Source organism: Protopterus annectens, chromosome 13.part0 (assembly GCF_019279795.1).
Source record: "Protopterus annectens isolate FY-2018-M chromosome 13.part0, PAN1.0, whole genome shotgun sequence".
Taxonomy (NCBI): domain Eukaryota; kingdom Metazoa; phylum Chordata; order Ceratodontiformes; family Protopteridae; genus Protopterus; species Protopterus annectens.
Window position 1 is genome coordinate 973,000,362 of NC_056747.1, and position 27,870 is coordinate 973,028,231.

The following is a 27,870-nucleotide window of genomic DNA, read 5'->3' on the forward strand; positions in this document are numbered from 1 at the left end:
TTAAGATCCCAGGGAGGAGGGACAGACTTCCTGAGAGGCCTAATATGAATGACACCTTTAAAGAATTGTTTAGCTTCAAATCTAGAAGATAAAGGCAGGCAAGCATAGATAGCTGATAAGTGGGCCTTAACAGAAGAATATGCCAAACCAGCATTGAACAATTCACACAAATAAGAAAGAACCAAAGGAACGTCTACAGTAAGTGGATCCAGGTTACGAGAGAGACACCAAACAGAAAACCTCTTCCATTTGGATAAGTAGGATTTCCTAGTATTGGGTTTCTTGGCCTCCTGTAGGACTTTAAGCGCGTCCTCTGAAAAAAGGTGTCTATGTGGAATGAAAATCTTATCACCCCCAGTGTCGGCTAAAGAGTACCCAGGTGAGGATGGATGAGAGTTCCTTTGTCTTGTGAGTAGGTCCACACTGTGAGGTAAAGTGTAATGACTGCCCTTGGCTAAATGCAGAAGAAAAGGGAACAAATGCTATCTCAGACAAAACTGTCACCAATAAGATTTTAGAAGCACCCTGTTGAATTTTGAACAGGACTTTTGGAATGGCAGGAAGGGGAGGGAATGCATAAAGAAATATCCCCTTCCAAGAAAATGAAAGGGCGTCCACACCCGAGGACCTGGGACTCTGGCACAAAATAGAAGATGTCTGTTCAGGGAGGAGGCAACAGATCTACTTGAGGAGTACACCACTGGTGGATAATGTCCAGAAGCACAGCCCTGTGAAGCATCTATTCATGGGATTGAGTTAACAATGCTTTGACCTGAGTGAATGTAAACTGCTTGAAGAGTAACTTGATACCAAGATCCCATCCCAGGAGTGCTAACTGGCAAAGAAGGCAAGATCTTGCCCCACCCCGTTTGTTTATACACCACATCACTGTGGTACTGTCTTGTAAATACCTTGAGCGGTCCTGGGGAGAAAAGAGGTTGAAAAGTCTGAAGACCCAGCAGAAGTGCTCTCATCTGTTTGATATTGATGTGCTCCTGTTGAAGAGAAAACCACACCCCCTGTATCTTTAGGGAGTCGAAAGTTGCTCCCAGTCCCACATCTGAAGCATCTGTGAACAGTTCCTGAGAGGGAAAAGGGAGATGAAAAGGGAGCCCTGGATTTAGAGACAACTGCTGAATCCACCAGAGAAGTTCCTTCTTGAGACAAGGAAGAAGAGGAACTACAAAGTCTAGAGGATGTGCATACTGAAGCCTAACTGTCTTCAGGAGCCAATGAAACTTTCTCATGTGGAGTTTGGCCAGAAGGAGCATAAGGATGGTAGATGGCATAAATCCCAGAGCTCTCAGAAACTCCCTGGTTGTAATGGAGGCCACAGGAAGGAGAGTTTGAAAGTAGGAGATGAGCGTTATGGCCTTGAGAAGAGGCAGGGATGTCAGCATAGCCACCGTCTGAATCCTGCAACCTAGAAAAACATGATCCTGAGAAGGAGTCAGAGAAGACTTTTTAAAGTTTATTGTGAACACCAAGCTCTGATGACAGGAAATGGCAAAATGAAGATTTTGCAAAAGAATTTCTGCAGACAAGGCCTGAAACAGCAGATCATCCAAGTAAGGAAATACTTGGATCCCCCTGTAGCCTGCAAAAAGCAATCAAAGGGGTGAGGCATTTGGTGAATACCCTTGGGGCAGCAGAAAAGCCAAAGGGCAAAGCAGAGAACTGAAAATGCCAGGAAGCAACAGAGAAATGCAAAAACTTCCTGAAAAGGGGATGGATCTGAATATAGAGATAAGCATCCTTGAGATCCACAGACACCATATAGGCCCAAGGAAGCAAAAAAGAGGAAAACAGAGTCTGAAGGGGCAAAATTTGAAAAGTGGGTACCTTCAGAAAAGTGTTTAGATGAGAGAGATCTTGAACTGGTCTCAAAGTACCCTCATTTCTGGAAACTAGAAACATTCTCGAGTAAAACCCCTCCCACTATGGGACACAGGCACCTCATGAATAGTACCCAGAGTCAAAAGGTATCACATTATCTCTGGGAAAAAAAGGGAGTTGTTCTCCAGGAGGCTGAGGAATGCCCATAAAAGGGGGATGGGATTTCCACACCATGAAATACCCCTGGTGAATAATGGACAGAACCCAAGAATCCTGAGTAATCTGAAGCCAAACAGGAAGAGAGAGAGAGAGAGAGAGAGAGAGAGAGAGACAGAGAGATAGAGAGAGAAAAGGTGAAGAGAAAGGGAAACATGGCCAGGAAGAGATGGATAGTCAGACATCACCTGGTTTATCTGGAAAGGAAGATGTCTGAGTATCTGAAGTCTGAGTAGCCTTAGCAGAAGGAGCCAGTTTGCCACTCTTTTTGCCCTTGGTAGGAGGGTGAGACTGCCGTGAACAAAGGCAGGCTTACTGAGGTAGTTTCTTTGAAATTTAGGAACAGGAGAGACAAACACATGTTTGAGTTCCTGTAAGGCCTTCCCCTTATCCTGAAGGAACTTAAAACAACCCAGCAGCAGTTTCCCCAAACAAGAGTTTATTATCAAGAGGGTCATCTATCAACTTAATATTATCAAGCAATGGTCAAAGTCGAAGCCAAGAACATCTCATCACTGAACCAAAAGCAGCAGAACTAGAAGTGACATCTGCTGCATCATAACTATACTTGATGGAATGATGAGCCAACTGAGAGGAAGTCCCTGACAGTGAAAGAGCATAAGTTTTACCCTCAGAGTCTGGGAGATCAGAAATAACTTGACAAGCCTGAGAAAGGAAAGCCAACACATACCTGGACATATGGGTCTGATAATTAACAGCCCTAAAAGCCAAGGTAGCAAAGGGTGTAAACCTTCTTACCTACCCTTTCCATGGTTCTATCTTTATCAGAAGGCAGCAACTTGGGTGAAGGAAGCAAATGAGAGGGCTTGTCAGAGGCTACAGACACCACTGAGGGGTCAGCAGCAGGACATTTGTACAAAGAGTTACAGTCCTCAGGCATCCTATAAAACCTATCAGTTTTCATGGGAGCAGTGGGCAGAGAATCAGGAGCTTTAGAGGCACTGGAAAATGCAGCCAACAAAGTAGCCAAAACAGGAGGTATAGCAGATATTTTTGGAGATTCCACCTGCAGCAACTCATAATAACTCTTATGGATTTCAGAGACCTGAGCACAATCCCATTTAAAACAATTCCATCATCCTAGACATTTGTTCCCCAAAATAAATTTCTTCAATGGGAGTATCAGGACTGTTAGATTCTTCTTCCTCTGTCTTACAGTCCAAAAGAGAAAGAATTTCCTCATCAGAATCCATTTCCTCCTCAGAGGAATCCTGTTCCCTGGGCCTTTTAAGGGGAATACAGGACCAAGGGGGAGTTGGAACAGAACCCCCCCCGAGGAGGTTTTAACGCAATCCAAGTATTAAGCAAACCCTGAGTGAAGGCCTACCACTCACTCTGTGGATCCCTAGGAGCAGGCAAGACATGTTAAGTTTTTTTATTTCATTTTAAGTCTGCCCTGTAAAACTTGGAAGTTTCTGACCAAGGACAGCTTTCAATAACCATAGTTGGGATGGCTTCACTAACTAAATCTGAGGAACACCCCTAGACCCCTCAGAAATAAAACAACAGTGGCACCCCCTGGCCATCCAAAATGGATGTCTGCAAAGCTTCAATGGACATGCTGAAAGACAGATCCATACCAGCCACAAACCCGGTCATGGCTGAGGAATCCAGCAACAAAACCAGATGAACCTCTGGGTTCTCAATGACCTCGGCAGAAACGTCCGGCAGTGGCTGGACAGTGGAAGATTTCAGTTTTCGTTTCTTAACACTCTTCTTTCCTAAAGGCTGGCCCTCAGGGTAGGAACTTGCTTCCATAGTATACTTAGCGAGACACACGAGTCACGGATTCTCTAACTACAATGCTAGGGAGGACAGCCTGCTACACAGAGTCTTTGATACAAAACCCTGGCAAATGAAGCAAGACCTATGGACATGAGAGGCACCTAGGCAAAATAAATACTGTTTATGGCAGACTTTATGGGCAATCTGTTTCCTGCACTAGCATTTACCCTTCCTGGATGACATTAACCTGCAGAAGCAACCGAAAGTTAAGAAAAAACAAAACCCCAATGGAGCACTTATCTGCAATGGCTTGGAGATCAGCAAACAGGATGTAGGCATTTGGACCAATGATCGACAGGCATTCGGACTGGCTACCAGCATGCAGGTGTTCAGAACAACGATCGAGAGAGGCATTCAGGCTGACAGCAAAGTTTTGAGGATGGTGTGCCTGGATGTCACCTTTATGCCTTAAGTTATGCGAGGAGCATACGTGTGATGTACGATGTGTCTTAAAGCAACAGTAGGCTTCTATATACTGGCTGGACATCAGGCTGCCAAGGCAGGGAATCCCAAAGGTTAAGAATACTACAATCACTGACTGGAAGGACAAAGAAATATCTTAAAAAAGGTAAAGAAAAATAAATAGAAAAGACAGGAAGGGTTATCTAAAGAAGTGATTTACTGAAAAGAAAAAGGAGAGAAATTCTATTTGTTTTACTCACAAAACCTATCAAAGACAGCCCAGAGCTCAAGAGAATGCAATCCCGACTGAATTGTTAGAGCTACAAACAAGATCTGAAGTAATGTTTAGTAAGGGGCATTACGGGTAAAGGGAGGAGCTCGAGAGTCGGATCCAAGAATCTAAAAAAAAACAAATGAGTGGGATCTGACACCCATTCTTTGAGGAATGAATGAAAATGACAACATCAGATCAAATATTTATGAGTTAAAGGTACCCTGTATAACTAATCAGACTTCCTGAATGTAGGAGGTTGACTACTAGGCATACAACTGAGGAAAAACCTTCACTAAAGCAAGGACAACCGGAGGAATAGCTGCAGATGTAGCCTTACCCACCTATAACAAAATCAAAACACATTTCTGTGCAATAGGAATTTCATTCTGCTGTCAATGAAAAGCCTCTTTCATCTTAGATTAAATTTCAGAAAAAGATAAATCTTCAAGAGGGAAATCTGAAACCATATCTTTCTTAGAGTCAAACTATTTAGAGTAAGAACCCATGCCTGAAATACAACCACCCCTGTAATGTCTGCTCTAATTACTGAAAATCCAAGTCAGAAGGAGAGGGAACTCTTTCTATTTTGCACCTGAAGTATTTGGCATGGAAAAAGCAGTAATGAACTCCTTAGCAAATCCATGCAAATCCTCCACATCCATGAAAACAGAAACAGGAGAAGGCAACATTTTCTTACTACGTTCATCTTTCCTGGAAAACTTCCTGAAAATGACCCAACCCACAGATGGTGTAATGGCTGACAAGAGCGGTTCTCCTTTGCCCTCCAAGGATATCCTTACACATTCTGAGGATGTGGCTATTCCCCAGTTCATGGTGGCTGTAGGTACAACAGCAGGGGGACCAGGGGAAAAAGATGACCAGTCTAAGAAAGGAAAAGCAGCCACAGCAGAGCCACTTATCTGTGCCTGAGGCAGAACAGGAGCAGACATGATGTCCAAAGACTCTTTAACAGTTTTATTTTTCTTGTAACATGGGAAGGTAAATGCTGATTCCACAGATTAGCTGAAAATGGGACCTTAAAGACCGATACAGGAGCCTGCACAAGTCTGCAAAGTGTACAGAACTTGTGGTAATGACATAAGAGAACAATTGACAGTCCTCTACACACACAATATCCTTCCCCAAATATACAAACCTGTAGGAAAATTCTGTCAAAAAAAAAAAAAAGATTTATTTCTTTACTCAAAAGTTCACATAAGCATTTACAGTCAAAATCCATTAGAAATGCAATGACTGTCCCAAAAACAGAGTTTCCTAACAAACACCACAGTTTAGTCAAGAAAACACAAGTTTTCCTCAGAAAATATTTTAGCTGAAGGTTTTTTCCAAAAGAGAATTTACCTTCCCAGCCCAGAAGGATTGCTAGCAGAGACAGCTCCATTTGGCCTGTCAAACGAGTGCTCACCTGTGGCAAAAAGGCTCTGAAGAAACTGGCACTCTGTCTTTACATGTCATTCCTCTCAAGCTCCTAACAGTTGCAGCATGAGGAACGTACCCTAAAACTTTGAAAGCTGACCGGTGGCAACTTAGGCTACTGCAACAGTGATCTATGTGATCTAAATGTTGAACATTAACATTCAACAACAGTGCAGACTACTAACAAAACACTACTTCAACAGAAGCAATGGAAAATACACAGTCATTAAAAGTAATAGGTAAAATAAAAACATGGATCAACAAACAAAAACACATATTGACTGCTTTTAGATAAATGGTTTCACACATCCTCCAGTCACATTTAAACACTGCAGTTGCAATCTAGATTTAAAACACATTTAAACTTACATGATTATTACAGTCAATGACAGAAAATGATTATTACAGTCAATGACAGAAGAGAAACAATTAAACACTTTCACAGTGGTTGTTTCACCATCATGGTTACATGGGATGGTCAACAGTAACAGGCTTTAGGACAATTTAACATTTTTTCACCTTTATTTAAGTGATTACATTTCTGTAAGACCCTAATTGAGTGTTTTAAATCTGCCTGAAAAGGCCATGTAAAACAATTTGTGAAAGACAGTAATATTTTTATTTCTATTTATGCTTATTAACTGGTATTTAGATATTTTTAATGATAGTACATTTTTGTTGACTTCTAAAGCAGACTTGTCAGCAGGTTACACCGCTGGTGGAGCTATTTTATTAGTTTCTTCCACTGATTTACCCAAACACAATTCAGTCAGAAGAAGCCATAAGAAACTGAAAAGGTATTAAGACGAGAGACTATAAAGTACAGTTTTGTACCTACCATAAATGTAGATGTCCGAGAGGTATGCATCTGCAGTCCTAACAAATGGGTTGTCCTGCCTCAGGCAGCCCTTCGGTCGGCCGGATTCCAAAGTCTGGGTCTGGCCTCGGCTGATGTCGCACTTCACCCGACGTCATAGCTGCAGTTCAGCGGGTATAAAGGCATGAGCCGACGCCATTTTCCTCAGTGTTTCTTGCCCCAGATGCCAGGTGCCCTCTAGGAAGGCTAAATTTGGATAAATGCAAATGTTTCCAAATAACAGAGAGCAAATAGAAATAAACATGTATATACATATATACAAACAAATACACCATAATAGATTCCCCCAGCTAGCTACAAGATGGGCAAATACCCTAAGAGTACCACAGAGGGGAAGGAGGGTGGGTAATCCTGACTGCAGATGCATACCTCTCGGACATCTACATTTATGGTAGGTACAAAACTGTACTATGTCCTTCAAGGATGCATCTGCAGTCCTAACAAATGGGTAGAATACCATAGCCAAACTGGGGGAGGAGGTACTAATAAGATTATGGTGTAGTTAAGATCCCTTGCAAAACAGCAGTGGCAAAACCTGCTCGGGATCTGGAGTATAAGGGTAGATTATAATGCTTGGCAAATGTATGCACGGAGCTCCAAGTAGCAGCCTCTAAAATGTCTTTGGTAGCCACTCCTCATAAGAAAGCTGTAGTAGTGGCTGTAGCCCTTGTGGAGTGAGGTCTGATGTTTTCTGGAGTTGTCTTTCCATGATAAGAGTAACAAAATCTAATGCAATTTCCTATCCATTTTGAGATTGTCTGTTTTGAAATTGCTTTTCCTTCCATTCCTGTTGCATATGCTACCAGAAGCTGGTTAGTTTTTCTATTGTTCTTGGTTCTGTCCAGGTAGTAGCGCAATTGCCTATGCACATCCAAGGTATGTAGTAGTCTTTCTCCCCTGTTCTGTGGGTTGGGGAAGAATGTAGGTAGGTGGATAGCTTGGTTTAAAGATACCCTGGAGACCACCTTTGGCATAAAAGTAGGATTAGTTCTCATGGACACTATCTTGATGGAAGATAAGGAAGGGCTGTACTGCCATTAATGCCTGTAATTCAGAAACCCTTCTTGCTGAAGTGATTGCAAGCAGGAAAGCAGTTTTCCATGATAAGTACTGTAATTCTGCTGTTGCTGCTGGTTCAAATGGGAGTGTCAACTTTTCTAGCACAAAGTTCAAGTCCCATGTAGGCAATGGTGGCTTCCTTGGTGGCTTTACATTTTTAATTCCTCTCAGAAACTGTCTGAGTAGAGGATGAGAGAAGACTGGAGGGTCCATGTTGTATTCTGCTGAAATAGCTGACGCATGAATCTTAATGGAAGAATAGGACAGGCCATTGTGGAAAAGCTCTGCTAAGTATTCCAGGATGTTAGCTATGTTTACCAGTGACACATTTTCTTCTTTTGCTGCACTCCAAATGAGATATCTTTTCCATTTTGCTGAATAAGTTTTCCTTGTTGAGGGTCTGCGAGCCTCCAAGATAATGTCTTTAACCCTTTGAGATAAATCTGGGTTATTTTGTCTTATGCAATGTTCCAAGCAGCTAGCTGCAGCGTTTTCAAGTTTGGATGCAGGGTTTTGAAGTTGTTCTGTGTTAGCAGTAAAGGAACTAGGGGCAGAGGCCATGCTTGTTCCCCGAGACATACTCCTCAGTAATGGGTACCAATGCTGCCTCGGCCAGTCTGGAGCTATCAGGATGATCCTTGGGTGGTCTTCTTTGATCTTCAATAGCACCTTGTGCATCAAAGGAAGAGGTGGGAATGCATATGCTGTCAGGTTTTCCCAACTGAAAGATAGGGAGTCCACCTTCCAAGCAAGTGGGTGGTATGTCCTTGTGCAGAATTTTTTCAATTGGTGGTTGTGTGGGGATGCGAATAAGTCTATTTCTGGTAGTCCCCATTCCCTTGTAATGGATTTGAAGATGTCTGGATGCAGCATCCATTCGTGGGCATCCGTGGTAGTTCTGCTTAAGATGTCTGCTAGTATATTTTCTTTTCCTGGCACAAATATTGCCTGGAGCTGAATGTTGAGGCTCAGGGCCACATTCCAGAGGTCCATTGCCATCCGGCATAGAGGATATGAATGTGTGCCTCCCTGTTTGTTGATATACCACATAACTGTGGTGTTGTCCGTCCTTATCAGCAATTGACCCTGTTGAAGAAACGGTCTGAATGCCTGAATTGCCAGTTTTACTGCCAGCATCTCTTTTTGATTTATGTGTAGGTTCAGCTGGTCTTGAGTCCATAAGCCTTGTATGCGCTTGTCCAGCATGTGTGCCCCCCAACCAAGGTCTGAGGCGTCCATGGTGATAGTCTGGCTTGGTTGAGGGCTGTGGAAGGGCAGTCCTTTGTTCAATTGACAGGCCTGAGCCCACCATCGGAATTCCTGCTTCAGGCATGGAATTATTGGAATTTGGGTTTCTAGGCTGTGCTTGTGCTGAGACCATAAATTCCTTAGGTACCATTGCAACTTCCTCATATGTAGTCTGGCATGTGGAATCAATATTATGCAGGATGCCATGTAACCCAGGGCTTGCAGGACTTTCCTTGCTGTAAGCTGGTTCTGTGTTGTTAATGCCATGAAATAGAGTGGAAGGTGCTTCTGCTTTTCTGCTGTGAGGGATGCCATTTGATTTGATGTGTCCAGTTCTGCACCCAAGAAAGTTATCCTTTGGGATGGTATCAGCCTTGACTTTTTTATATTGACTGTGTATCCCAGGGCTTGCAGTAGATGAATGACCTTTTTCAAATCTTTTGTTAATTTGTTTTTGTTGTCCGCTTGTAACAGGCAGTCGTCCAGGTAAGGGTAAATTTGAATTCCCTGAAGCCTGCAATGAGCAATTACTGATGCCAGGCATTTCGTGAATACTCTGGGTGCAGTAGATAAGCCAAAAGGCAATGCTGAGAATTGATAATGCTCTGATCCTGCAAGAAATCTGAGGTATCTTCTGCAATTTGGTCGTATGGGGACGTGCAGGTATGCCTCCTTGAGATCTAGAGTTACCAGCCAAGACTCCTTGCCCAGCATGGGAAGAAGCTGCTGTAGGGTCAGCATCTTGAATTTTGGAACAATGAGATATGTGTTCAGAGCGGACAGGTCGAGAATAGGTCTCCATTGGTTTTCCTTTCCTGGCACCAGGAAAAGTCTGGAGTAAAATCCTTGCCCTTGTTCCATAGACGGTACCTTTTCTATAGCTCTCATCCTTATTAAGTGGTCTATTTGTTCTAGAGCGTTTGCCTTTTCATTTGGAGGTAGGTTTGGCATTCCTCTCTTCCTTGGTAGAGTATGGAAGTGAAACCTGTAACCTTTGTCTATTGTCTGTAAAATCCATTTGTCTCCTGTAATGTAATGCCAGTTTACTGAAAATAAGGCTAGCTTTCCGCCTAAGGGTGCTTCTAGTTGTTCCCTGGTTGGCGGTTTCAGAGCCAAGTCACTGTGATTGTCCTGATGAAGTGGTAGTGGCTGGATCTGTGGCAGTACTTCGCTGATTGTTAGGCTGCCACTGACGTCCCCTGTAGGCACCTCTGGATTGACCTCTGCCTCTTGGGCGCCTATTCCTGCCTCTCTGTGCTCTGGTGGTGTCTGGAAAGGACCAATTCTTGGAAGGCCAGTTCCTACTAAACCTTGGAGGCTGGACCTGTAAGAAATCCTTGACTGTCTGGACTGATTTTGCTTTCTCTTCCACCTTCTTCAGCACTTGCTGTGCAGGGGAGCCAAACAAATTGTGTTTATCCATGGGAGCATCTAGGAGCTTTGATTTTACATGGTCTGGTAAGGACTGCTCTTTTAACCATGCATGCCTTCTGATCACTGTACCAGTCATAGCTTATCTAAAGGAAGCCTCCAGTGCATCATAGCCACATTTTAAGGAATGATTACTGACCTGCTGAATGCTATGTACCATTTCCTGAAGAGACTTTCGGTCTAAAGGTTCAGGCGAGGACAGTTTTTTAGTTAACTGATCTAACATAAATTCCTGATACTGAATCATGTGGAATTGACAGTTTAAGGCCCTAGCCGAAGAGTAGCAGAAGTATAAACTTTTTTACCCCATCTCTCTAAGGCCCTAGATTCCCTTTCTGAGGGGAGGGGGTTTTTGGCAGAGGTAGCTGCTACAGCCTTGGGGCCCTGTGAAATAGTTTCAGGATCTGCAAAAGGAGCCTTATACAAGTGATAATGTGTGTCCGGAACCCTGTAGTATCTGTCGGGCTTAGCAGGGGCCGGAGGAAGTGAATCAGGAGCAGTACAAGCATCAATAAATGCATCATCCACAACTGTAAGTACTGGAGGAATGGCTAAAAGCCTATGCTGTGGCAAATGCAAAAAGGTCCTAAGCCTTTTCCTGGAGTCTGAAAAATCCTGGCCCTGCCATTGAAATTGTTCCCTCATAGCATGCAAGGTTTCCCCAAAAGAAAATTCCTCAGGAGGAGAGGCAGAAGGTATGGAGTCTTCTGCATCAGAGTCCTCATATGAAGAATAAGGGCCTTCTGGAGGGTTTGTATTTTCAGAATCATCAGAGGAGTAATCTGTAGAAACTGGCTCAGGGGGCTCTGCTCTAGGCCTCTTCTCTGGAGGGGGGTGAGAGGCCCTGTCAGGGTGAGGCTGGGATCACCTGATCAAAGAAATGAGATCCTCTGCTAGACTAAGCATTTGAGTACTAGAGCTAGGCCTGTGAGAGTGAGTCTTAGCAGGCACAGTCTTGGTTGATTTTGCTGCTTTAGCCCTGGCAAAAGCCTTAATTGACATGGATGCAGGGGGCCTAGCAGCTCCACGTGCGGGAGTAGATATATCTAAAGGGATAGTATCAGATAAATCCTGTGAACCTGTAAGAGCAGGTGGAACTTCAGTAGCAGATTCAGCCATGCTGGATGAGGCCTCGGTAGGAGGCAAGCTTTCGGCCGAAGGAAGAACCGGGGACTCGGTTTCAGCCGAAACCGAGACACTCGCGGTTGACTTAACCGTGGTTTCGGCCGAAACCGCGGACCGCGAGTGTCGGTCCTTTTCCTTGCGCTTTTTAGCTAATTGTGAAGTCGGAGTCTCCGACGGCATGTTGTAAGCAAAAGCGGAGCCGAAAAACTCCTCTGCAAATTCCGACCGACGTCTAAGTGTCCGTCGGTTGAAAGAAGCACAGGCTAGACAAGCTGCTACGTCGTGGACTGGGCCTAAACAAGGTAGGCAGTAAGAGTGGAAATCTTTATGAGGTATTTGTTTCCCACAAGTTAAACAGTTATTCACTTTTTCTGACATCTGCTGAGGCAAGAAAGAGTCCCCAACGGGGTACTTAGCTTTTTAGAAGTCTTCGGTAGTAGCAATCTCTGGTTCTGACCGACCGGCACTTGCGAACAGCTTCTGCTTCGGGCGCCACGCGGCAAGAAAGACTGGGGAAAATGGCGTAGGCTCATGCCTTTATACCCGCTGAACTGCAGCTATGACGTCGGGTGAAGTGCGACATCAGCCGAGGCCAGACCCAAACTTTGGAATCCGGCCGACCGAAGGGCTGCCTGAGGCAGGACAACCCATTTGTTAGGACTGCAGATGCATCCTTGAAGGACATCACGAGGATTCATATAATGTGCAGTAACTCTCTCTCGCTGAGAAGGGAGCAGCAGCTGATCTTAAAGTAGAGCGTATATTTAGAGACTTTTTTTTAACTTACTGCCACACTGACATATTGCCGCTGACAATATTTAGTGTTTTGGTTAGAATAAAATCTTTTCAGACCAGCATTTTGGTAAACTTAAATAATTTCAGACCAAAAAATAAATATACAATAAAACATAACAAACCTCTTTCTTGTCTTTGGATCTGTCAATTTCCTTCTTCAGTGCCTCTACTCGCTTGAAGGATTCCTTGCTGTCAACACTATACACAAGCACATACCCATCAGTGAAAGAGAAACAGTGTTTTGGAAGTTCAGAGCCATCCCGCAAGCCTTTAGTGTCATAAAAGCGCACTTGTTCCCGTATACCTCTGTCTGTTTCGACTGAACCCAGATAAATATCTTCTTGTGTCTCCATCATTTCTGAACCTTTAAAATAAAAAGAAATCAAATTAAATATGTATAACAATATAACGTAACTGGAAAACAAAATCCATTGCAACTAGTCAGCAGGGAACCAGAAGGACAGTCAGAGAAATGGAACAGAATTGGCCAATTAAAATCACTTTGGAGTGCAGCAGAATACTTTTCCAGTGCTCTCATTAATAGCTGGGTAAGCTGCAACATGCCATGGATGCATGACACAAAGGGGGTTCTATATTATTTCCTTGAAGAGGCATTCCATCGAACGCCTCTTCATTGACCCATGAATCGCGAACTGTGAAAACAGCGAACGGCCACATCAGCGATTTATTTCCCTGGGAAAGAAATTGCTTGGCCATCCTAGTCAGTTTGGGTGTGGGGAGCACAGCCCCCCATGTTAGGTGGTGTGGGGGAGTGAAGCCCCCACTTTGTAATGTCTGTGATTATGTGTTGGTATTTGTAGGGCAAGCAATTTCTTTCCCAGGGAAAGAAATCACTGATGTGGACGTTCAGTGTTTTCAAAGTTCACAGTTTTAGGATCGATGAAGAGGCGTTCGATGTAACGCCTCTTCAAGGAAATAACACAGACCCCACAAAGGGGCTCCACTTGCATGAAGAAGGCTCGAGTGAAAACCAGGAATCAACCAAGGGCAGAAGACCACTGTTCTAAACACTATGCTGTATAAAGAGGGTTTAACAAAGGTCTACGGGCTCCAAGACAGGCCCTTACTCACCACAGACCATCAGGGACAGGTACTGGAAAAAGTAAAGAAAATGATTAAAAACATAAAGAAAATTAGTAAAAACATAAAGCAGCATGATGACTTAAGAGTACTACCTCCTAATAACTGCCATACCTGGAACACATACATCCAAGTACTGTGTACTTCAAAAGAAAGTAAATCTACTAAGGAGTTAAGCAAACTGTAAGCGACCCATAAACTCAAATAAAATGGAAACAACTAGAAATAAAAAAGGGATATCAAACAGAAAGGAAAAGTAAACAATGACACTATTTATAAACTTCAAAAATTTTCAATGCATTAGAGCATCAATACAAAATAAGTTGTAGCAGCAACAAAATTATAACAGAAAAACTCACACAGCCACATTACAACACAATAACGGTCACCAAACATAAGACTAAATAAAAATATTCTTAGCCTGTTAACTGAGATGAGCGTTTTATTGCTTAGTGCTAGACATCAGAATTTACTTAACAATGCAAGCCTCAGAAGGCTAGCAGGAAGGAAAGGCTAATGCTGCAAATAAGCAGTTTTTCTATGCTAGAGGAAAGGGGAATCTTCTACTGCCATCACCATAACCACCAATTTCTAGAAGCTTAAGAGGACAGTCAAATGCTGAGCATAAACTTTTAGTTATGTACTTACCATAACTTCGGATGTATGGGATCCATCTCGCCTACATTCATGACAGATGGGTTCGGAGCCGATCCATCGGCTCCGACTCGGCAACTAATACACTAGCACGAAGTCTCTCATTGGCTGGGCTACTCCCTATCCCAGGATGCACTACACCTGCTTCCCCAGATCTTGTTTGTCCGCTTTCATACATCCATGCAAACACAGAAAAACTAGTAGTCACTATAACCAACTAAAGTTCTTCAAGAAAGATCACCAAAAAAAGGACTACAGCTCCTCTAAATCCGAATGGAAGGGGGAAGGAGGGTGGGTACTTATGAATGTAGGCGAGATGGATCCCATACATCCGAAGTTATGGTAAGTACATAACTAAAAGATGTAATGGGATCCTATCTCGCCTACATTCATGACAGATGGGACAGCGTCCCTAGCACCTACATCCCGGGTGGCTCATTGGAAAACACTCCTGAGAACTGTGGAACCAAAGGAAGCTCTGCCTCGAGAAACCACATCCAATTTGTAATGAGAAATGAAAGTGTGCGGAGAAGTCCAGGTTGCTGCAGCACAAATATCATCTATTGATAACTTGGAGTGAAAAGCTACGAAGTAGCCATTGCCCTGGTAGAATGAGCCTTGACTGGAAAGGGAGGTCTTTGTTAGCCTGTGAATAAATAAAAATGATACAATCTTTAATCCATTTAGATATGGAGGTTTTGTTACTGGTTGACCCAATTTGTTCACTGCAAAGGAAACAAACAATTGATTAGATTTCAGCGTTTGAGCGGTTCTATTCAAATAAAACGCAGTTGTCTATGTACGTCCAATTGATGCAAAGTATATTCTGCGTTATTAGAGAATTCTGGAAAAAGACAGGGAGTTCTATAGTTTGTTGAATACAGAAAGAGGAGGCCACTTTTGGTATAAATGCAGGGTTTAATTTCAATGAAACTCTATGCTTGTGAAAAATCAAATAGGGAGGATCAGAACAAAGAGCTTGAAGTTCTGAAACTCGCCTGGCAGACGTTATGGCTACTAAAAGGCCGTTTTCCAAGACAGAAATTTTAAATCACAGGTAGCAGCTGGTTCGAAAGGACGGGCAGTTAGGGCAGCAAGAACCATATTCAAATCCCAAGGGGCCACAGGATGAGATAAAGGAGGCCTAAGGAGCCAAGCCCCTTTAAGGAAAGGCTTACAAAGTTTGTGAGACATCAATGAAGGTTCAAATGAAGCATGAAAAGTAGAGATGCGCGCTAGCTGAACCTTAATGGTAGAAGCTGAAGAGGCCGACTGAAAAAGGAGGCCAGAAAATTCAGAACCTCCGATACTGGTGCAGTGAGAGGATCTATACCCGTTCTTGAGCCCAGAAGGCAAACCTTTTCCATTTACTGGAATAAAGTTTGATGGTGGAAGGTTTATGAGAAGAAGACAGTATGTGGACCACGTCCGGCGAAAGAGCATTGTCTCGGACTAAGGATGGAAGTGGAGTAACCATGCTGCCAACTTCAGGGACCTGAGAGACGGATGAAGCCGTCCTGACTGATGAGTCAACAGGTCTGGCACGGATCCAGAAACCATGGACCTTCTATCGCATGCCTCTGTAGGAAAGGAAACCAAACTTGACGAGGCCAGTGCGGGCAATCAAAATCATCTCGCTCTCCATGTAAATGGCCTTCTGTATCACCCTCGGTAAGAGGAACGGAGGAAGGCGTAGAAGACCGGGGCCAAATGTGAGTCAGAGCGTCCCTGGGAATCTGTCCCTGAGAAGGAACAGTGTGAAGAACTCTCTGCATTTCGCATTGTGAGGGCTGGCAAACAGGTCGCAGCAAGGAAGACCCCATCTGTCGAAGATTTTCGCAGCTATACCCTGGTTGAGGGACCACCGTGGGGTAAAAGAATGGTCCTCCTTAATCTGTCCGCAATCACATTGGACTTCCCGGTATGTGCGTTGCCATTAGAAAGCGGTTGGTAGCTACCGCCCAGTGCCAAAGTCTCATGGCTTCTCTGCATAGTGGGTAAGACCTGGTTCCACCTTGCTTGTTTATGTACCACACCACCGACATGTTGTCGGATAGGATAGCAATCGGGCCCTGTGGGAGAGCGTGATGGAGAGCTTGGAGTACCAATAGTACCGCCTCATCTCCAGGACATTGATATGCAAATCGTTTCCTGGATCTGCCATGTGCCTTGGACCGACCTGTCCAGGTAATGACCCCCACCCTACCTGGGAGGCGTCCGTAGTCACAGTGGCAACGGACGTTGAGGTATAAAGGGTCGCCCTGGTCGAGATTTGATTGGAGAAGCCACCAATGCAGATCTCGACGGCAACTTTCCGTGATTATGATTAAGTGGTTCAAGGGAAGTTCCTGATAAGACCATTGAACCGACAGTAGCCATTGTAAAATTCGCATGTGAAGTCTGGCCAAGGGAACTAAAAGTATGGTTGACGCCATCGAGCCCAACAGTTGTAGGATCCAATGGGCCGGGGCTCTTAGTAGAGGAAGACAGGATTTGACTTGATCTTGTAGGACCTGAATTCTTGCTGCCGGTAAAAAGGCGCATTCTTTTTGTGTCTAAGTCTGCGCCTATGAAAGTAATACGCTGAGATGGCTGTAGTACAGATTTTTGCAAATTGAACGTGATCCCTAAGGAACGGCCCAAGGTGAACGTGGCTCTGAGCGCTTGGAGTAGTAGATGCTCGGAGGTGGCAGTAAGGAGCCAGTCGTCTAGATAAGGAAACACCTGGAATCCCAGACTTCTCAGGTGAGCAGTTACCACTGCCAGACACTTGGTGAACACCCTGGGGGCTGTGGTGAGACCAAAGGGCAGTGCTCGGAATTGGAAATGACTGACTCCAGGCGGAGCGTAAATGTCTCCTGGACTCTTGAGCTATGGGAATGTGATAGTAAGCGTCCTGGAGATCTATGGAGCACATCCATGCATCTTTTCCAGCAAAAGAAGAATAGATTGAAGAGTGACCATTCGAATTTGGACTTCTTCTGAAACGATTCAATGAACTGAGGTCCAAAATGGGCCTGAAGTCCCCTGTCTTTTTTGGTACCAAAAATAATCTTGAGTAAGTTCCTGATCCGATCTGGTCGATGGGGACAGGCTGGATGGCTCTTTTTTCTAGCAGCTTTGACACCTCTAATGCTGCCTGATCCCGCTGACTGGGTGGTACGTCCGGGATTTCCCTTAAAGAAAGGGGGGGGTTTGTTGAAGGGGATGATATAACCTCCGGTAATAATGCGGCCCACTGATCGCTTGTTATGGATTCCCAAGCTTGTGGGTGCGCCAAAACGACCCGACTGGCTCGAGTTGCACAGTCGGGCAACAACTCAGGAACGCTGGTTGTATGAAGAACCACGAAAGGAATCGCGGTCTCCAGAGTTACGGGGCCCTCTGCCACCTCTGGGGCGGTGTCTTCCAAAATCCCCCCCCCCCCGCCTCTGGAGGGGGAATCACTGGGTGGAGTAGGGAAAGACTTCTGAGATTTTCTAAACCACATTTTCCCTCCTCTCCGAGCCTTGGGGTAAGGCCTAGAAGGAGCGGAAAATCGGGCCCCAACAGCAGTCAAAGTCTTGCCCTCCTGCTCGCATCGAGTTAGTGTGTCCTTCACCTTGGGTCCAAACAAAGATGACCCATCAAAGGGTCGTGAAGGAAGACTTGAAGGCCTCCGAGCGAACACAAGCGTAACCAGGCTTGTCTCCTGAGGGCAACGCCTGTTCCTGCTCTACTCGCCCTCGCGCATATGAAATGAGCCTCATGGACGAGTTAACAATAGAAAAGAGGGTAGTCATCTGTGCGCCAACAGTCGGGGCCAGCGCCTCAGGTAGGTTACCAACAAGAGAGTCATTTAGCTCTTTGAGAAGATCCCTTTGGAGCCTCGTAAAATGACATAAGTAGTTCAGCGACCATAAGGCGAAGGCCGCTGAAGAGAGGGTACGCTTCCCGTACCTATCCATGCTCCTAGAATCCTTATTAGGAGGATGAATAGACGTCGAAGCCTCTGCCACGTCCTGCTGTGTGGCAGAAGCCACCACCAAAGCATCTACAGGCACACCCTTTGTTAGAAACTCCTTCTGGGGGGGGCTGACAAAAATTTATTGGGCCTCGCAGGCACCGGTTCCACAGAATCAGGGTGTTCCCACGCCTTCGAGAAACCAAATCAAGGAGTTCATCAAAGGGCGGAGACACCCAGGAGGCGGAAGGCTGGGCCCCAAAGGCCTTGAGGAAGACTGACTCCTCAGCTGAAGGGGTTTTGGCTTGCCAGTCACCTCTCTGTCTCAGAATCTCCAAGATGTCTGAGAAGGAGATATCATCCGAAGATGATTTGGGAGACCCTTCTGCGTCATCGAGGTCAGTATCCGATGTAACAGACTCATCTTGGGAGTCTACGTGCTTCCTCTTACACAATTTCTTCCTTGGTGGTTCGTCCAAGCAGATTCGGACGGACCACCCGGAAGAAGGAACCGCCGATGGGGGTATCCTCAGGCCCTGGGGCCCGCTGCGGGGCTGCAACACAACAGAGGCACCAGTCTCCAAATCTAGGGACGGTGAGGTAGAATCTTGTTGAACCGGCAAAGACATGGCTAGCGCGCTCCTCATGACCTCAAAGGCCGGACCTCCAGAATCCAAGGAGGTCGCTGGTCTAGAGGCCACGATGGCACCAGGAATTCCAGCAGCCGATGCTCCAAGAGGAAGACTAGGTACGAAGCACCCAAACCTAAAGTGTTCCCTCGGCCCGGCTGAAGAAGTCGCAGTGCCAAACCCTGAACCGGAGGACAGGGTAGGAACCAGTCGGAACCGAGAGGCCTGTAAGGGGTCTCTGCTCCGACCGTATGGCTCCACATTGCTCCACCACCACCGGCTCCAACGGCTCGAAGAGGTTGGAGGAGGAATCAAATGTGTTGGGAGGAGGGATCGGCTCCGAAGCAAACTGTGCTGGAGCCGAGACCATTTTAGTAAACACTGGAGATTGGAATAGCCTCTGTAAAACCCTATCCAGGTCCGAATCTGAAAGTCTCGAGGATTTAGAGGAGGTAGACAATCGAGAAGACTTTCCTCTCGGCTCCGAGAGAGAAGGGGACCGGCTCCGAAACGGCTCCAATGCTATCGGCCCCGCCTCCACCACAGCATGGACCCCCATCGGCACCGAAGGAGCCTTCTTGAGCCGAGGGGAAGAGTCTGAGCTGCACACTTCCACCGGCTCTGAAGCCATTGGAACCGATGGAGGTGATTCACCTCTCGATACTCCAACTTGCGGCTCCGAAGGCAATGGAGCCGAGGTAGGAGGTATCGAGGCAGACCCTTCGACCCTCGGCCCCGAAGTCAGTGGAGCCGAGGAAGAAGAGGTCAATTTTGTCTTTTTAGAAGTCGGCTCCGACGGACTTGTCGGAGCCGATGATCTTTTCTTTTTGGAAGCAACAGGTGGATCTAAGGCTTCCTCAAAAGAAGGTTTGATAAGCCCTTTCAATATCAACTTGTTCTTGCGTTCTTGAAGAACTCTAGCAGAGAACGCATGACAGACACTACAAGTCTCTTGCAGATGTTTCGGCCCCAAACAATAAACACAGACTGAATGACTGTCTGTAATGGACATCTTGTAATTGCACCGAGTGCATTTTTTAAAACCTGACTTTTGTTCCTTAAACATGATACAAGCCACAACAAGTAAAAAAACTCTATGGAAATCTTACTCAACAAGTATAGCACTATACACAAAAAAGCGCCAACTGAAAAGCGCGAGACACACTGGCGCGAGTACCAGTGAAAGATTACCTCACAACAATTAGAAAACAGTTAAACGGCCCAAAGCCCTCTAATTTAAACGGGCTTTGCCCGAAAAACAGCTAACCAAAAGTTAATTAAACCTAATAGCACTCAAAGGTAGGGCAAAGGCCCTCTAACTTAAACGGGCCTTGCCTGACAAAATAAATCAAATTTTTGGAAACACTCAAGCACTCAAACAAAAACTTAAGAAATAGTAAGCAATAGCTGTTAAAACAGCTGTTTGGTTAATATAGACAAAAAATTCCCTAGGTCAAGGACCAATAAGGTAAAAAGAACCACTTAGCTCCAGCCAAGTCGAGACCACGTCCAGCTTGTTAAGCGGCAAACGAGATCTGGGGAAGCAGGTGTAGTGCATCCTGGGATAGGGAGTAGCCCAGCCAATGAGAGACTTCGTGCTAGTGTATTAGTTGCCGAGTCGGAGCCGATGGATCGGCTCCGAACCCATCTGTCATGAATGTAGGCGAGATAGGATCCCATTACATCCATGTTTTTTTTCCACTCGGACAGCAGCAAAAGGCCATCCACACACAAACACTGATTCATGGTGAGTTCCCAAAGGCAGTTTTGGAGAATGTAAATATACTGAAAAATGTTCAAGGAAACTGCCTTTGGTGGACATACCAAGGAAAGAATTTTTGCAACTCGCACAGCCACAGAATTACATATATCAACTCCAAGGTCGCACAATAGTGGAGAAAAACTCCACCTTTGCCTAAAGTAGTTTGTGTGAACTTATTTCTATGTATTTATATTTGCCAAAACTACCTAGAGCTACCTGACAAGCTCCAAATGCACACACACACACCCCTGTGTAAGATGGAATGCTTCATGCATTTAATATTAGCCACTAAAGGAAGTGGGAAACTTAAGCAATCAGTGCCCTTTGGTCTTCTAAACCTGAATGCTGGAGGCTCACTTCCTTTTGTGGTACAGCCTCAGTACAGGTAGCAGACAAGTCAGATTGCATGCACTGAGTAGGGATTGTAATTAGACTGATACAGTGAAGTGGTGGTGCACTCCAGCAAAATGCACAGATGAAAAAAAAAAGGTATAGCAGTGAAACACTTCCACTAACTGGTACTGTCTAGTCCTACAGTTCAGTGGTTAGTGGCAAAAGAAAGCTGCACCTAACAATATGCGGTCTGCTGTAGGAATGTCAAGCATTCCCTTTCTACCAAAATACAAGATTAACTAAAAGCCCAGCAAATGTAGGTCAGTCCCACTCCGCTCTTCCTTTTGATCATTCATTTTTATCAACATTCTGAACAATGAAATGCAAATCCATGTAGCTGTGTCAAGGTATCTGTATTTTAATCACGCTCACTAAAAGATGAAAAGACTAACAGAACAAGACCCAGTTAGCTATGCAAGACCAATATTTGGTCTTTTAAGCGTTGCTAGACATATGTCTCAACCTTCAAGCATTAAAAATCATAGCAGGGGGTCATAGAGAGCAGCACTTCCTTACTTCACAAATAAAAGGGAATTTAAACCACTGACCTCATTACTTCTAGAAGCAGACACAGATTATTGCAGCTCTGCAGCTGATACCCAGCTGAGTTATACTGTCAAATAAAATCATGCATTACAGTGACCAGGAGAGAAAAGGAGACTATATATCAAAATACTAGAGCCCTTCAAGATTTATTTATTTTATTTATTTGACATTTGTTGACCGGTTTAGTCCAACTAGGACAAAGCCCTTTTTCAGTGGAGACACGGGGAGAAAAGCTCCACAGTAAAAACATACAATTAATTTGACATATAACAATTCAAAAGATTTATACAGACATAAGTAACAGCAAGTTTAACATACATAGCAATTTGAATATATCTTTCAGCAGGAGGAGATACAAGGGAGAGAAACAAGAAACAATACAGCTAGACATTAACTTTTGAAAAGTTTATACAGAAAAAGTAAGACTGGCTGTGAGTAGGAGAAGAGTTAGTCAAGCATGAAAGGAATTTGTAAGAGTGCAGAACAGAAGCAGAGAGGAAGGAAGGATGGATCACAGATAAACTCATTAAACTAGGCATCAACTCCTATGTCACAAGGTGGGTTGCAAACTGGCTCACTGATAAAACCCACACTGTGAAATTTGGGGACTCCAAGTCAGACTACAGACCAGTCACGAGTGGAGACCCATAGGGATCGGTCCTGGGTCCTCTCCTGTTTGGCATTTACTTTTCAGAAGTCCATGCCAAAACTAACAGACTCTGGCTGACCAAGTTCAAAGATGACTGCAAACTGGGAGCCATTATTAGCTCTCCAAATGATGCTGCCATTCTACAGAAAGGCCTCACGGAGACTAATGACTGGTATCAGAACCATGGGCTTAAGCTCAATTCCAAAAAATGCATCGTCATTCCCTTTGGGAAGAACACGGTACCCATGAACTACCACATCAATGGTAGTCCATTGAACACCGAAGGGTGTTATAAGAGATCTGGGAGCACAAGTGGATAGCAACCTCTCCTTTGACAATCACATTGCCACTGTGGTCAGAAAATCCTTCTATGTGGCACATCTCATTTCAAAGGGTTCTGCATCCAGTAAGAAAGAAGTCATTATCTCTCTCTACACTTCCCTCATTAGACCAGTTATAGAGTACAATGCCTCATTTGGCATGTACCTCACTAGGCATTTGCAACAACTAGAAAGACCACAAAAATATTTCACTAAGAGGATCCTAGGCCTTAAAAACGTGCCCTATGCGTTGAGACTAAAAATACTCCAGCTTTTCTCGGTGTCATATCACCTCCTTAGAGTCGATCTCTGCTTGACCTGCAAAGCCATGTTAGACCCAGTGCTGCTAGATATGCTACATCTAAAGAAATCCCAATCCATCCATACCACAAGCTCCAGAGACCTCAACCTCATTAGCACAATCAACACAACTTGCTGGAGGGACAGGTTCCTAACCCAGAGACTGCCCATGCTATGGAAAAGAGTTCCCTTACACATCAAGCAGAGTACCTCATTGGCCCTCTTCAAGAAAAATCTTGGCGAGTGGATGGGAAATAGAAAATTCACCCCAGGGATCATTTCAGTGGCCCTGCTTGACAGAGGCACTGGGAAATAACGTCGGACGGCACGCTGCCAGGGAATCCTTTGGGCTAGGCTTGTAAAGGCTCCAGGGCCATTAGCCTAGTACACACCTATGAACCTATGAGTAGCTGTGTTGCAATAAAGAGAAATAAGGAGAAAGGTAGGGCTTCACACAATTAGAAGCAAGATAAGAGAATAGGATACCTTATGGAGATGAATCAACCAGGAGGAAGATAGGAAAAACATAGTTTATTTTCCTTGAAGTGAATTTTTACTGCCTTTCTGAATTAGGATTTATTTTAAGATAAAGTCAGTGGTGCCAACCACATCACAGACTTAAAAAAATATTAAAGCATACTCCATCATACACAGTGAATGCTACATAAACACAAAGAAATGAAAATCAGAATATCACTTCCTTGTACTTCTCAAATCTTAGGAAATAATTAGCATCTGATGACAATATTTTTAGTACTGTGCCACACTGAAAATGTTTTTTTTTGAAAAGCAAGACTACAGTCTTCGTTAAACACAGGTTCTATGGTATATCTGGCTGTTAAACCACACAACTATACCCATGCTGTGCCAGCTTGTGGCTGATGAACTGCATGTCCGTACTTGTGCTGAGAAGGCTTGCACAACTAATCTAACAGTTGCTACTAAATCAGAAATTAACCAAAGCTATGATTTACATAATCCTTTCAAAAGTGAGTAGTTAATTTGGTCCAAATTTGGGCAAGGATTTGGGACTCTCAAAATCAGTGAAGGCAGACAAGAAGACTACTTTCAGGGAAGAGGAGCCACAAGCTACATAATCACTGGTCAGAACTTTGTTAAAAGGGTATTCAGTTTTTGAACCTAATGTAAACTTACATCAAGAACAAACCACTCTCTCTCCCTTGCCAAATGGCAACAATTTCTTCTTTGGCCTATTTATCAAAGTATGGTGCTCCCCAGGATGCCATCCACAATCTCAGAATCATAAATTTCTTTCTTTCTTTGCTGACTGGTTTTAAAGTATCATGGGAAGCAAACCAACTATCTCTACACTTATGAATACGTCCGGGGGAAAAAATCCCTTTAAAGCAAAGTAACTCATGGAAAATTAATCAGACAACACTTGTCTTCAAAAATTCCAGATTGATGTGCATGGCAAAATCCCCCCATCTCTAATCAAATAAACAAAATGTTTATCCTGTCTGATTTTTGCTGGAAACTTCATCCCCCAAAGCTACATGTTTTTGCATGCTCTGTTCCAGTCCCTATATTACAGAAAAAGGTCAACGACACAGCTTCTGCTGACATGAAACTAATTTTCCCTTCATTCCTAGAACTCGTGTTCTGACTGCTAAACATAAACTACCTCTACCCCCAAAAACAAACCATAATTCTTTCTGGAAAACACAATGAACTGCCACATCAGTTTGGATGGATTTGGAATTGCATAATTAATAAATCGCTTACAGAAGTTTACTTTCAGCTGGAAAAAAAAATGCACTTCTGACATTTTTGTTACAATATAAAACACATCTGTATTTTTCTTATGTGGCTTGAATAAACATTTAAATAAAGTTGATAAAGTCTTTCAGCTGCTGTATTATTCTCTTAAAACCCTTTTCCCGAAAAGTAAAGTATACAAATAACATCTAATTATCAGCTTTAGAAACAGTGAAAGCATCCCTATCATGATTAGAGATACAGCATTACACTACTCAATGAACCTTGCAAAACACAAAATCACCAATGGGCTAAAAACCATGAGGAACCCCAAAAACCTCAGAAGGGGAAGATGTGGGATGCATCTCACCATATAGCCATTTTTCCCCTTATTTAAAGGTTATGACTACATGTGCCATACAGTCATTACAACTTTCCCAAGACAAACTAGTCTGAAAGTATTCCAAACACATACTGTTCACAACAGCAGGCTTTCTTACCACAAGGCACTTGAACAGCCCAGAAAAATCTTTGCACTAATTAAAGGGTACCTTATGACACAGAACGAACCCCCCTTTTTTATTCTGCTCTGAATGCAATCTTCAGGGATGCATACCACACTACATAACCCATCTATATGGGAAAACAGCTAAGCAAGCTGAACCTATGTAGCTGAATTCTCCCTACACAGGAAAAGTACTTATCATAAACAGTTTGTGTCGTTCAGCTTTTTCCCGGTTAGGGGTCGCCACAGCGGAACTCCAGTCCGCTAATGATTGGCAGTATATTTTTAGGTACTGGCTTGTCGGGCCTAACGCACAACCTTCAACGAAGGAACGTCCATTCACGCATGTCGCCACACAGAAGACGCTCTAACTGAGAATCGAACGGGCAACATCTAACTGTGAGGTGACAACGCTACCGCAGCACCACCACCGCAGTATTTTACTTATCATAAACAGTAGATGTTCTAATAGATCACTGATGCAGTAACTTAAGCCATTTGGATGTTCTATCACTATCAACTGGTCAGCATTTCAAAGATTAAGGGCAACCTCCATACATTCTGTCAGGAACTCACGCAGAGCTCCATATAAAGACAGAGCATGAAAAGCTTCCCAACTTTCTTGTCCCGAGAAGCAGAGCATGGTCAAATGGTGTCCTAGGCAGGAGAATGGATAAGGTCCCTCCCCTCAGCATTTCTGGTGTCCCATCACTGGTCTCTTTCTCCTCCCAGTTACCATATACACTGCATTAAAAATGTCAGCATGCTTACTATATTCTTCTTTACGTTTGGAATGAAGGCAGAGATACAGATTTAATTTAAAACTTTTAAAAATCCTTTGCTGACCAGGTTAGTCGCACTAGGTTAGCAGCATCTTTTCAGGGGAGACTGTTGCTGGTATTTATACTACTAAGGGAAATTTGGCCAGGGCATTTGGAACCCCTCCATACTCTTTTTGATAGCTCAGATGGATGTAAAAGATCTCAGAGCAACTACCATTAACATAAACTGACGGGGCCTCAGTTTAACATCTCATCCAAAGGACGACACACTCAGGAGTGTAAACCCCCCCCCAGGGTTGCCACCACTCCGGTTTTTTTTCCGGACTATCCGGAAATCAAACTGATTCTCCGGTAGTCCGGAAAACCCTGTACAAACTCCGGTATTCTGTTTCAAAAAGGACACAGACTATCGGAGTTTGTAAATCGGCAGATTTACTATGCTTTTTTTTACAGAAAAGCATAGTAAATCAGCCGAAAGCAGGCAGCAGGAATGAAAAGATAGGGCGTTCCCCGCCAAGTGATGTCATTGCAACATCACAAAACGGGTGGAATGTGGGTGGCTGGGGTTACTAGTGATGCGAGTGGTGTGGTTTTTACTCCGGTTTTCGCCACGAAGGAAGGTGGCAACCCTACCCCCCCAAGTGCACTGCAGTATCAGCAACCCACAGCCTTCTGCAACAAAGGCAAGTATGCTACCTGTTGTGCTACTAACACTGCTTTCCAATTCTAAAGCAATAACACTGACAGTCATTTGATAAACAAAACAGTTGCACATTGAAAACAGACATATCATGAGCAGCAGTAAACTTCTCTTTCCTTGAAGCTCACATTCCTTGAAAATGAACTAAAACTCGCAATACTTGAAAATTCAGTTTTGAACATTTTTCTATTAAGTAGTGAAATAAAATGTCTGAACCAATAAGACACAAAACTTCCCATTTCAGAGCATTTCTATCAGTCTGGTAGTTGATGTAAAAGATTAAGGCTCTTATCTCATGTAGCCAGGGTACACAGTTTGAGTCTGAGAAAGCTAATTAACTAGTCTTCCATCTCTAACCAGGGCATTACATACACACTCACACCACACACACATCTCACACACATCTCACACACATCTCACACACATCTCACACACATCACACATCACACATCACACATCACACATCACACATCACACATCACACATCACACACACACACACACACACACACACACACACACACACACACACACACACACACACACACACACACACATCACACACACACACACACACACACACACACACACACACACACACACACACACACACACACACACACATCACACACACACACATCACACACACACACATCACACACACACACACACACACACACACACACACACACACACATACACACACACACACCCCTATCCCCCTACCTAGACAGTGGTTGAAGGAACACTTGTCTGATTCTAAAACTGCCAAAGAAATGCTCCATTCAAATCATTCCAAAACTTTATGGAAGTTCCGCACGATGGTAGCGAAAGCAGCCCTACTAACCCTGGCATTCCAATGCTCAGTCAAATCCCCCACGTTGCGGTGTGTGCATCATACTTAAGATTTTGACTTAACACAGACAGACACAGATTGCCGTGGTGGAAGGGGGTAGAGACAGCATAACAGGCATGCAGTTTTTATGACTTTTCAGACTTTCCCTGATTTTGAGTGGCTTTCTTTTTGGAACCTCCTTGCCATTTCTTTAAAATCCTGTTTGATGGCACCATGCTGCTTGAACTGCTTTTTGAAAAAGGGAGTTGAAGTGGAAGGGAAATATTTATTTGCCATCAAAAAAAAAAGGATTAGAAAATTTGGGTCGCCTCTTTAATCAACTTTCCCCTCTCATCAAATCTCTTAAGTACCTCAGCTGCATAAGGGTCAAACAGGAATTCTTGTCCAGGGGAGAATTTAAAATTTCAGTTTTAATATCTTCAGGAAAATTTAAAAAATGTAACCAAGCAAAACTTTTGACTGATTCAGAAGCATCTGACTTGGAGGCAGTATAAGCAGAATCATAA

General features: G+C 44.0%; 1 protein-coding gene across 4 annotated transcripts in view; it reads right to left on the bottom strand.

Annotated features, from left to right (window-relative positions):
- NKIRAS2 (NFKB inhibitor interacting Ras like 2) overlaps positions 1 to 27,870 on the bottom strand; it is a 338,421-nt gene that overhangs the window by 143,894 nt on the left and 166,657 nt on the right. For all 4 annotated transcript variants that reach the window (XM_044054747.1, XM_044054746.1, XM_044054744.1 and 1 more), the window contains one exon: positions 12,629 to 12,870. In XM_044054747.1, the coding sequence (XP_043910682.1) occupies positions 12,629 to 12,870 (242 nt within the window). The remainder of the gene's footprint in view (positions 1 to 12,628; positions 12,871 to 27,870) is intronic.